The sequence below is a fragment of the Semicossyphus pulcher genome, unplaced genomic scaffold, assembly GCF_022749685.1.
Source record: "Semicossyphus pulcher isolate SPU_LCO1_2020_fin unplaced genomic scaffold, fSemPul1.0.p SCAF_23, whole genome shotgun sequence".
NCBI lineage: Eukaryota > Metazoa > Chordata > Actinopteri > Labriformes > Labridae > Semicossyphus > Semicossyphus pulcher.
In genome coordinates this window covers 13574849-13587593 of record NW_027211697.1, presented here as the reverse complement: position 1 = coordinate 13587593, position 12745 = coordinate 13574849, and the positions used below count along the sequence as shown (strand labels likewise).

The window sequence follows — 12745 nt, the reverse complement described above, 5'->3', positions numbered from 1 at the left end:
GTTCCCTCCTCCCTTATTTTTCTGTGCATCTCTCCATTCTTCTCCACTGTCTCAGATCAGCCTCCCTCATTTCACCCTTACCCACCTCAAGACCTCTCCTTCCCGCTTTGCGCTCTATTTCTCACGGCCTCCCTGACTGTCGTCCCTCCTTCCTCCATCCTCCATCTTTCCTTCTTCCTCCCTGTAAGATGCTGTGCACCCAATGTACCGCAGACCCTTTTTTCTACCATTAAACTTTTATCGTTCCCCTCCCCAGCAGCTGCAAGAATAACTTGGGCTGAACAGGCCCTTTTAAATATAGAGCAGCACCGGGAAGGAGGGACGCGGGGAGAGAGACACAGAGAGAGCGGGAAGGAGAGGAAGGGAGGGAGGAATGCAGAGAGGAGAGGAGGAAAAAGGAATGAAGAAAGACAATAAAAGGAAAAGAGGAGACGACTACACTCAAAGACCCTCATCTACCTCCAAGCAACCGTTGCCCCTGACAGCCGGGAACTATTCAGTCCTGAGTATGAGTAATGACGCTGTTCGAGACCTGGTACCTATTTTATGGGCGGATGCACACAGTGAAAATTATCAGAATTTTAGTATTTTATGAGGAAACATAATCTTAGATGGTTTGGATGTGCAGCACTGTAAGATGGAAAATACAATAGTCATTATTAGAAGGACATGTTGGACAAACACACAGAAGCTCAAGTGCATTTAAAGCTAATTGTTGCTGTTTCCAACCCATGCTAAACTACCATATATGACAATATTAGGAATTCTAAACCAACTACTCCTAGAAATCGGATAAGGTGTTTGGGCTGATGGGTTTCCATTCTGGGTTATCATCACCGTCACTCGAATCATCCTCTCTTAATCAGAGTTTTGTGCTGCTTTTTACCCGACTAGTCCCTCACAACAATCAGGGGAGGTATCAAGTCTCGGACCTCGGTGGTACCGATGTTCAGCCCAGATGATCTTGTCATGTAACGGGTTTACAGATCAAATCTTAAATCAGCCGTCTCCATCATTTCAAACGTCTGACTTTTAGGATTTGAAATCGTGATGATTACTTCTTTACTTTTCTCGCGGGACCACAACAACCAATGAGGTAGAGGGAGCTGCTGAAGGTGTAAACAATGTAGCCCCCGAGGCTAACGTTAGCTTGACTTGAGTGTCGACAGAGGATGACACAGGGAAAAAGGCACACCGTGTATCCCCAAACATTTTCTCATGCAGACTCGTTGAGCCTTCTGCCTTTCTGTTATTCTCAGTGCGATCGCGTGAAATGATACACGATCAAGTGAGGAGGTGCGTTGCTCCCTCCTGTACACATGAGGATCTTAATAATATCCTGCAGGAAGTGATGAGTCATTATTTTCATCTTGTTTTGTCTGAGATCAGAAAGAAGTCAGTGAAGTTTTATCTCAACCTTTGCATCGTTCAGGGTTTTAAAGTCCTGTAGTCTGAGCCCGGCTGAAGCTACTGGTACAGAGACCTGATGCTCCCGACTGTCTGGGCGATCAGTAAACCTGATGATGTGTAGTGTCGGTGAGATGATGTACACAACAATTTCCATAACAACCGACTAACTGGAGCATGTTCCTGAAATCCTTTCAACAAAAACTGTGTAACTTCAGCATCTTTCATTCCTGCTGACGTGATTTATATCTGTCCAACACATGCAGGCTGAACTGGATAACTATGTGGTCTCAGTGTGCTTACGTAGTAGAGCAGGTCGGTCCAGCCCTCCATGGTGATGCACTGGAACACGGTGAGGATAGCAAACAGGATGTTGTCAAACTGGGTGATGCCGTAGTTTGGTCCCAGCCAGTACTGTCGACACATGGTGCCCACCGGACAGAGCCGCGACGGAAGCTCCGTCCCACATGGAAACTCCTCTCGGATCTCACCTGGAAACGCATGAGAGTGGGGAGGTTAAAGAAAAGGCACATATAGGTCTGCTTTGGAAGACAAGTGTGTTCTATCTATGAGCTCAAACACAATTTAGTCTTTTACTGTCTGGAATTTAATATGCAACATGATCAAAATACATCTGATAGGGAAGCACTACAAACAATTTAAAGTAATAATCTCAAAGATTTTCATGTAAATAAATGTTAAGTCTCTATCTATCGCTGCATGAGGTAACACAATGCTGATTGAGCCTATGGCCCACTGAAAGCCTTTGCATGTGCAGTATTACAGACTGGGTGTCTGAGGTGACTTCTGTGGAAAAAATCACAAGCGGCGCCCAGTTAGTGACGCGTTTTCCATCAGCCAGCAGTGGTTGGTCTGCCAGAGAGGGTAGGCAGAGCTAAGCGGCTGCTTTTCCGCTCTCTGCAAGTGTTGCGAGTAAACAGTAATCTACTATGGCTGAACAAACAAAGAAAAGATGGATGACTACAGATACAACTTCAACAAGAAGTGAAAATCCAAAGAAAAAGAAACAAACTCGACGCTCAGATGAAGCAAACAGTCTGAAAAGGAAAGCGACCGTCAGCCAGGAAAATCAAGAGTTACAACCGGAGCCAACCGTGGACGTCACACATGCAGCATTGTCTGCAGGGAAGTGTGCGCCCGCAGTTACCGTTTATCACCATAAGGTGCCGCCAAAGAGGACAAAACTGAGATCTGAGATTACAGCTTTAACATCAAACATGTTATTGTGTTCAGCTTAATTGCATTTCCATTTTTAGTCAGTCAACCTCAACCAGAACGGGCTTCGTCTTTATTGGTGCAAACAGTTCAACAGTTACTGTATTATTGGCAAACACACACAGGAACGCTCCTTCACCTGTGTGATTGTCAAAGCAGGTTGTGTGGAATTTGCCCATGTAGAACTCCAGGCCGATGATGGCGAACATGAGGATGGCGAAGAAAAGAAGCAGTCCAATCTGCAGCAGAGGAATCATGGCCTTCATGATGGATTTGAGCACCACCTGTAAGCCTGCGGGACACAGTGCACACAGTGTTAACACGTTAACACTATTAATTACATTGCATCCATTAGAGAAAGCCTCCTGTTACCTGGTGCGTGTGACAGGATGTGATGAGGGATTTCATCTCAGTATAAGGCGACACTTTCAGTTGACGACAAGCCGGGTACAATAAAGACTCATGAATGTTTTCACTAAATGTTTCATGAAACCAATCACTGTTTTCAAATGTGTATCACATACTGGAAAGGAACTGTAATTTGGTTCTCAATGTGAAGCTGAGTGACTTTTATGATGAGTAAGCTCGGTTTGCCTGTTCAGCTCTGTAGTGGCGTCCGAGCTATTAATAACACTGCAGTGGTGCTGGAACACTACTGACATTATAACATTTAAAAACGGAGCAGAGCGCGCACAGCAGAAGCACTTTTATTTGAACACACTGGGTGCATTACGCAGAACAACACCGGAGCTGCAGAACACCTCCACTCAGAATGTTTCTCCGGGTTATTTAGATGCTCCAATAATGTCCGCAAGTGTTCCATGTGTTAATGAAATGTCATCCCTCATAGAAGGCTGCTTGAGATGAAGACAGTTCATGTGAAGAGCGGTGACTTACTGGGAATACCGGACACCAGTTTGAGAGGCCTCAACACTCGCACAGCCCTCAGGGTCCGCAAGTCGAAATCGGAGCCCACGGTGGACAGGATCCTAAAGGGAAAGAGACAAATGCACAAAAGTGTGCACAGACAATCAATACCTAAGCTAATCAAGCTTGTAACTGTCAGTCAGCCTCTCCCTGTTTTCCTCTCCCATACACACACACTTTTACAAACACGCACATACTTAAACACAAACCAGCGCCAGGTCATTACGAGCAGCGGGGTGAGCGCTGTCTGTATGTAAATCCTGTAAGAGCGGAGCTGATCAATACAGCTGACAAGTGAAGTAGGACAGAGGAGTGTATCAAGACGAGAAAGGGATGGGCTGAAGGGAGAGTGTTTTGTGTCGGGATGACAGAGGGACTACAAAATGAAAAAGGAGAGATGGAGCGATGGGGAGGAGAGGGGAGACGGGAGGGCAAAGAGGGAGGGCAGCGGAGAGAGAGAAGACGGAGGGAGCAAGGGCGAGCTGGCAGATGGTGAGAAGCAGAGATGCTGACTCGCTCATTTCTGACTATTTTTATTCTCTGTACGTTTGAAATGTTGCTCTTCAAGCCGTCGCAGGACTGCACGGCAAACGTGTTGTTGTGTGTGTAACAGCACCTGTGTCACCACTCATCATCTGAATAAAGATTGTAAACAGTGTGTGTGTGTGTGTGTGTGTGCGTGTGTGTGTTCTCGAGAGGGTTAAGATGTTCCCTCGTGCTGCCAGACTTCCAGTCAGTCCCTTCGTCTGACGCACACAATGAATCATCCTCTCCCTCTCTCCCTCTCTCCCTCTCTTCCTCTCTCTCTGTTTCTTTCTCGCTGACACATTTCCACTTTCCTCTGTTCCGCTAAGAGGCCCAGTGACACAGCAGAGCCTTAATCACAGGTTTGAAGTCAGCCTGCTTTGGAAGGGAAAGGTAACACCGGCCCAGGATCTATGGTTGAACATATACTCAGTTATGGCTGTGGATGATGTATCACATTACCAGGAAGCCCCCACTAGTGGGCGAGGGTCCTTGTGATGACATTGAGAGAGATCAGATGCCTGATCCGTTGCTGACTGGTAACTGAGAAGATCCTGGTTTGGTCGCGAGGCAAAACTGTACTTCAGCTGTGTGTGGAGATAAAACACGGCAGCAGTACCCTTCAGTAAATCTGACAAAGAAATACAGAACATCCAGGAAGTGATTTATTCACATTAGAGCCAAACTATAAGATTCTTATGGTGTGTAGATATCGACTGTTATATGCTATCAGCATATTTAGAACAGAAGAAGATATTGCAGTTACAAAATGCTACAGTGTCCATGACAAACGTTTGTCAACCTTGAAACACTGACAAGGTTATTTCTCAACTTCATAATATCTCATATTTTAATAACCAAGTAAAAAGGATTTAAACTCCATTATCTCACAGTAAGCTTCTTTATGTTTGGGATTTGTTTGAACACTAAACTTCTAGTGTATAAAAAGAGTTTAGAACAAACTCACTGACTTTACTGAAGTCACTTTAATGTCATCGCTTCAGCAAAGTTGTGCTTATTTCTATAACACAGTATATCTGGTATTTTCTCCTAATGAACCACAGTGACTTGAATAAAAACACCGTCGGTTAAATCAGCGTTTTCACACAGACTCAGGATGAGGATTAAAACTCAGATTTGGGTGCATGCACGTGTTTCCGTGACATCAGGACATTCAGGGATGAAAGAGCAACTTGCAAGTTTTACTACATTGATGCTCAATCTTGTCTGAAAATGGCTGTGGAAAAGGTGAATCCCTGATTTCGTATAATAAGGGCACAAATTTAGTTTTCAGTAAAGCTGTTAACAACTGCTTTTATTCAACATGGCGTCATATCACATCACAAGAGGGACTCGCGGTGTCCGACTCTGACTGAGCTCAACATGCAGAAGCAGGTGAGTCTGAGCGGTCGTATCGTATTGTGTAGATATTATTTCAGTTGCATTTCACCAGTTCTTATGATGGTTAATTTTAGCGTTTGTGCCGGTTGCACAAATTGTAGCTTGACGGGACATTGAGCCCGCCGTTCTCCTAACAGGAAGAGGAACGGAGCGAGCTTTCGTGCCTGGGTGTGTTTTGTGCAGGTGAAGAGACGGGACTTCGGGACGGGACACACGAGCACCAATCCAACAAAGTATCAGGAAACTATCACCGCTCTCTCTCCCTCTCTGTCTCTCACACCACTGTGGCACCGGAAAACCCATTAGTAACTGTAATGGGTAAGTATTAACACTCCCACTTGCTACTACTCGTGATTTGTAAGAGGCAGTGATAAACTTTACAGTGTTGTGATGTGAGCACAGCATTAGCCAACGCCGATCACTCATCACGACACCTGCCCAGTTCTCTGCTGGTTCTCGTCACACTGCAGCTCACTATCAGTCCTGTTGTTTCTCCTAGAGTGCAGCACTATCGCCTCACAGGAAGGTTCCTGGTTCAAATCCCTGTTTGGCTGGGAGTCTGCACGTTCTCCTCGTGCGTGCATGGGTTCCCTCAGGGTACACCGGCTTCCTCCCACAGTGCAAAGACATGCTCGGTAGGTTCATTGGTGACTCTAAAACTGCTTGAATGTGTGAATGTAAGTGTGAGTGGTCTGTCTCTATCGCCCTTTTCACACATGTGCCCTTTCACACATGTCCCTCACAGCGGAGGGTTTTCCCTGTCGGATGAGGGGGAGGTCTCATGACGTAAAAGGTACCTCACGACTGGTGAACCATTTCAGCGTCAGCCCTCACAGACAGAAGCTCCCGATTCTCTTCATCTTTATCCACTCTTCATCCCTCCAACATGCAGACAACTTTACTGTTGTCGTCATGTGAGGTTTGTAATCATCCTGTTATGTGTCGCGTTCCTGGTTTCAACGTCATCACCCTGCCCACTTGCTCACGGTGAATGTACCTGACCGTTACCTGCTGCGTTCACACATCGGCTCACCCGACTTCCTGCAGACATTTCACCAGGAGGTTGCAGGAAAAGATCTGCATAAAGTCGGGGTGAAAAATGTGATGCCTACACATGCAGCACCACCCGGACAATGTCAGCACGTTTTAAGGAGTGCAGTGCTCGTGTGAAAGGGTCTTATGTGTGAACCCATGACATCTGAGTGTTCGTGAGGAGGACTAACCAGCTGCAATCATCTCACTCACAGCTGTTTTAATATACACACATGACAGACGAGTACGTCTGTGTTGTGTCTCTGCATTATTGAGGATGCGATGCAAAAGAAGTGTTAGTTAGGTCAGTAAACACACTCATCATATTATCATATTCTCTGTGATCTATTTCTGTCATGTGACCGAGAATAAAGTGAAAACACTGATGATGGTAAAATGAATTTCCGTCTCAGCAGCAGCCATGAGGCAGTTCCTCATTCACACTGTCTCCACGGTTACTGGGCCCTTTCTCATTCATAAGTGTTTCCATGGCAACAGGGACCTTGGCTCATTGATAGAATCTCTGTATCACCTTGGTAACAGGGCCGAGGGAGGAGCCTGATTGATTTGTTTTTTTTCTTTCTCCTCTCTTTTTCTCTTTTAAGTAAATGTATCACAACACACACAAAGACAAACACACATGTACGCACACACACACACACAAATAGATACAAAGATGTCAAAAGCACACACACACACACACACACACACACACACACGCACATCTGCGGAGGAAACAGGCGCTGGTTGGAGATCAAACATATTGAGTGTGAATCATTTTATTTGCGTATGCACACTGGAAAGTAGGTCATTTGGAAACAATCTGTTCCTTATGACGGATAGAAATGTCATCTACAGAGCATGTTACACACACACACACACACACACACACACACACACACAAAGACATGAGCTGCACTGTATTCAGAGAAACACGAATGATTAAGGAGACTCACATTAAGGATTATTGCTATAACAGTCTCCTCACTGACCTCTTCTCGTGGGACACCAACACATTACACAAACTGTTTCTGCTTCCCTCCGCCTGCTTTCTGCTGACTCCAGCTCAATGTGGCTAATTATCTCTGTCCACATCAGCGACCAAATCGCTTCGTCTCTTCTCCCAACTCCTCGCTAATCTTCCCTCGTCTCCCTTCCGTCCTGTATCGCTGTGATTCAAACATTTCTTATAGTTAATATTTTCTTATATTAAGATCACAGCCAACCTTTGCCGGAAAAGAAAAGATTATTATTATTATACGTTCTAATGATGTTACATTTAACATCATTTTACATCCGTGAAGTTTATACAGAAGTAGACAATGACAGAAGTCAAAGCAGCGCCTCTCGCCTGCTCAACACAGGATTTAATTATCTGACTGTGACAGCTGCTCGGAGCTGCGATCATCACAGTGACCATAAAACACATTTAAACTGGGAGACAAACTACTTCATGGTTTCTTCTAGAAAGACAAAGGAGGATGAGGGAGACACTTTTTAATAAAAGATTAGTCATCATTCTGACTGTCAATATTCAACTATAATCATAGACTTAGCTCATTTAACTGTCAGCTGACGACAAGGTCAGTGAAAGGACCTTCTTCCTGTCTTTCTTACTTCCCTGTACCGCTCGTATCTCATCAAAAGATCCTCAACAAGGAGCACAAGGAGGAGGAGCAGAGCGAAGGAAGCAAGCCAAGAACGGCTGTAAACTAAGGGTAATTGGACTAGTAATCAATAGCAGGCATAAAAAACAACTAGCTTATTCCCAGGGCCAAATCACTCACGCAATTTACTACAAGAGATAGGTCAACGCACACACTTAGGCACAGGAACAAGTGTGCGCAGCATACGGCTGACATCCGACGACGGTGTGGAGTGAATCCATTCAGACATGCGAAGAGCCATTTGTGTGTTTGTGTTGCAAAAGGAAGTGCACTCGGACTGAGTAGGAAATGGAAAGGAATGTTTGAAGTGGAAATGCGTGCGTGTGCGTACATTGGTCAGCGTGTTATCAAAGGTTTGGGCCAGAGGTGGGCAGAAAGGCCAAGTAGCCTTTCATCTTCAAAGAGCTGCACGGCTAAAAAAACCTCCATTCATAGAGAGCACAACAAAGAGTGTGTGTAGTGTGTGTGTGTGAGTGTAAAATGTATTGACTTCAGTCAGTGTGCATAATGTATCTCGGGAATATACAGTGCTGTAAGTGCTGCAGCATATTATCCGTCTGTAGATCTTACTGTAGCTTCCTGCTGAGTCCAAACAACATGGCTGTTTGACGGAGACGTGAATTTAAAGCTCATTTTAACCGTCTGTAGTGAATGGTGTTCAGAGCAAGGTGCAAGTCTGTGTAGGGCGTGTCCAACACACCTTTGCTATTTACACGGCACACTATCATATTAGCATCTTACCAACGAACACGGTGGATGATGCACATTGAGTCAGGGCCCTTTAAGAGTCTAAAGCCGAGATTTGTTTGTCTAAATATATTTTACATTTAAAATATCAGAGACGGGCTGTAATTACAGACAAAGGCTTTGTGGTCATCTGGATGTTATTTTAGAGAACATTTTCTGCCTGCATGGTATATCGTCACCTCCACTACGACACCAACATGTCTGAGCCGAAAGGAGAAACTGACGGAGGTCTGAAGGACTGGCTCGCCTCCTTCTGCTCTCTGCGTCTCACTGCTTCCTGCTGTCTCGCTGACACTCGTCTTCTCACTCCTCCTCTCTCCTGCGGTCGCTGTGCGGAGCCACGCTGAGATGAGCTTGGCTTCATGATTGCTCTTATTAAAGCATAAGGACATACTGCCAGACCGGGTGCTCACTCACTCCTTATGTGTGTGTGTGTGTGTGTGAGGGAGAGAGAGAGACGGAAGTGGATCGAGGGGTGCTTTGTCAGCAACGACCCTCATGGTTTATGTAACCCATGAAGCTCTCCAAATCTCCACATGCACACACAGAAACATGTGATGATCTCATCATATAAATCTGTGCCAGCGCTTCCACACACTCCTTTAACTAGCCCAGAACCCTGTAGTGACACAGTTTCCATGTGCGACTTACAGTAAATTCACTGGACACAGCAGCCTGCAGTTAAACTCTGTCGCTGCTGTCAGACTTCAGGTGTTCACTCTGTTTCACTTGACAAGCACAACAGAACATTTGCAAAGTTGCAGAGAAGAGAAGCCGGCTCTCAGTTTGTTGTTACTCTTAAATTGTAAGAAAATCTTAAGATCGGATATTAACAGGCATTTGATGCAGATGCTTCTTTTCACAACTGCAGTCACTTTCAGCTAAATAACAGTTAAACCTCTGAACACGAGCAGCACCGATAGAGCAGCGTTTTATTACATGTTATAGTCGTATTGCTGATCGGATGGAGTGATAGATCCGATAGGTACGACTAAATATCTAATGTTAACAGGTTTTTATTGGTTCGCTCATCTTCCCTCTTTTGATTCCTGACAGTCCAACATGTCTCTTGTCTCCGGCCCCTCACCAGGATCTATATTTGGTGATAGAAACATTTCAATCATTTGTCTCAAATTATCCTCTTGACAACCTTTTCTGTCACAGTTTTAAGTCTTCCCTGTGCGGCTGCGCGCTCAAATTAAATATTATGGAGTCTCTTTATACAACAGTTGCTTCTGTAACGTATTTAGTCGACTCCTCTCCCCCAAAATATTTATTTTAGTTTGCACTTGGCGTCTAAATCTACCCACAGTTTCACTGTTGGTCTTTATGCTCCCAGTTCTGCTTCCTGTATTGTCTGTTGTATTTTCCCCCATTTGCCCCCGTCACTGCTGATCCACCAGCACCTGTGAGACTTCTTACATCCTGTCTTCGTACCTTCTACCCAGTGTCCCCTCCGTGCCCCCCGCCCCTTTATCTCTGTGTATATTGTGGTGACATTTGTTCACTACCCAGGCTGCTGGCTGCCTGCAGCTCTGCTCTGTGATCTGACTGCTGCCTGCACAGAATGGGGCTGTTCATTAGGGCAAAGGAGCAGGGACAGGACACACACACACACACACACACACACACACACACGTAAAAAGACTCTCTAAAAGTGTGACAAAAGACTTCATTTAGTTGAATAAGGAATAAGCACATCGTCCATCAAGAGTGTGTGTTCAGTCAGGTTCATACTGGGCGTGTGTGTGTTTGTATTCGGAGCGTTGTCACTCACCCTGTGAGCACCACCACAAAGTCCATGACGTTCCATCCGTTCCTCAGGTACGAGTTCTTGTGAAAGGCGAAACCAAGTGCCAGGATCTTTATCCCCGACTCGAAGCAGAAGATCCCGATGAAGTACGGCTCTGTGTCATCCTGAGGAGAGAGGGGGCGTGAACACGTGCTGTTTCTAATGTCTCATGGTGAACAGAGCATTAACATGACTACAACCTTTATAAGGGTGAAAAATCCTGGTGGATCAGCTAAATAAATAAATGAGTCAGAGCTATCACCTGGACTGAACTTACATGTAGCTCACACAGAGTTTATGTGTGTTGAACTCACCAGGCGCTCAGACAGCGGCGTCTTGTCCCCATCAGGCAAATGTTGTTCCAGAGCCAAGACGATGCAGTTGGCAATGATGGTAGCTAGAATCATCCACTCAAATGGAGTGAGGAGGTTCAGTCAAGGAACAAACACTTCAAGATACAAACAGTTTATATCCCAAATGAGATTTACAACACTTAGAAAAACCTTTCTACTAAAACTAGAACAGTCCAAGTCTTTAGTACGCTTTTCCATTGATGAAGATAATTAAATTCCATAACAGATATTTGTATTTCTCTGCAACCCATCATTGAAACATTTGTTTGCTGTATCATTATAACTGTCTTACAGGCCTGTCACTGTTAAGTATTAAATAATCTCACATATCGTTCTATTTGCTTCTGTGCTTAAAGATATAATCTTGAAGATTTTCATGTAAATAAACATCTGTTAAGTCTCTATCTGTCGCTGAATGAGTAAACACAATGGTGACTGAGCCGATGGCCCACTGATGAAAGCCTCTGCATTTGCAGTATTACAGACGCCCAGTTAGCGACACGTTTTCCATCAGTCAGCAGTGGTTGGTCTGCCAGAGAGGGTAGGCGGAGCTAAGCGGCTGCTTTTCCGCTCTCTGCAAGTGTTGCGAGTAAACAGTAATCTACTATGGCTGAACAAACAAAGAAAAGATGGATGACTACAGATACAACTTCAACAAGAAGTGAAAATCCAAAGAAGAAGAAACAAACTCGACGCTGGACGGGTGCGCCCGCAATTACCTCTTATCACCATTAGGTGCCGCCAAACAGAAGAAAACTGAGAACTTGGAGATTACAGAAAAGGTGTCACAGATCTGCAGTATAGATGAATAACGACTGTGCACTATTCAACAATGAAAGAGAGACAATAGTTAATTAATCAGAACTTCTGTTGAGCTGCAAATCAAACCAGATGACCAAGATGGACCAGATGATGGTGTTGTGCAGCTAAAGGCAAAGTGCAGATACGAGCTTTGTTAAAGAAAAATACCTGCGTTGTGTAAGACAGAAGTTTTGTCACCTTTAACTGATTAACAAAAATCTGATCATAATACAATCGGTATTTACTTCACTTACAGTTTCGATCTCCTTTTTTTAGTTACTGGATGAAGTGTGGAAACCAAGAGATACGTGCAATTATGACAATTTAAATCCTGCACACATGACATATTCGTACCACGGTGGCAGCGCATAACAGGCACCGAAACATGTCGAAAAAAGCACACTAATATTAAATAAAAACACCACGTGAGGATTAAAGGACGAAGTAACGCCTTGGATAGTCGGCTGTACGACGGATGAAAAGATTAAGTGACAAAGTTAAGAACATATCGCCACTCTCATGTCAAAGGTTCAAACAAATCCATGGACTTTAAGTGAGTCAGACCAACAGCTCGAATGGACTCATGTCTGGCTTCTCACTATCACCGCCACAGGCACACACACACACACACACACACACACACACACACACACACACGAGCCATCATCATGAGTCAGTTAAATATGTTCTGCTAAGTGTATGTACTGGTGACACACCACCCACACAGACATGCAAAACAAACAAACAAACAAACACACACACACACACACACATACACACACACACACACACACACACACACAGGCAGGCTGTGTTAGTGTTAGTGTGTGATAGCATGCCTGGACACTGAGAGAGAT

The 12745-nt window shown here is 44.7% G+C and overlaps 1 protein-coding gene across 1 annotated transcript in view; it reads right to left on the bottom strand.

Moving 5' to 3' along the window:
• Window positions 1-11159, bottom strand: part of cacna1aa (calcium channel, voltage-dependent, P/Q type, alpha 1A subunit, a) — a 60147-nt gene extending 48988 nt beyond the window's left edge. The window contains exons 1-5 of the mRNA XM_069674011.1: window positions 11049-11159; window positions 10720-10859; window positions 3541-3632; window positions 2783-2935; window positions 1711-1898 (exon numbers count right to left, since the gene is read on the bottom strand). Of these exons, the coding sequence (XP_069530112.1) occupies window positions 1711-1898; window positions 2783-2935; window positions 3541-3632; window positions 10720-10859; window positions 11049-11141 (666 nt within the window). The 5' untranslated portion in view covers window positions 11142-11159. The remainder of the gene's footprint in view (window positions 1-1710; window positions 1899-2782; window positions 2936-3540; window positions 3633-10719; window positions 10860-11048) is intronic.
• Window positions 11160-12745: the final 1586 nt, after the last annotated feature.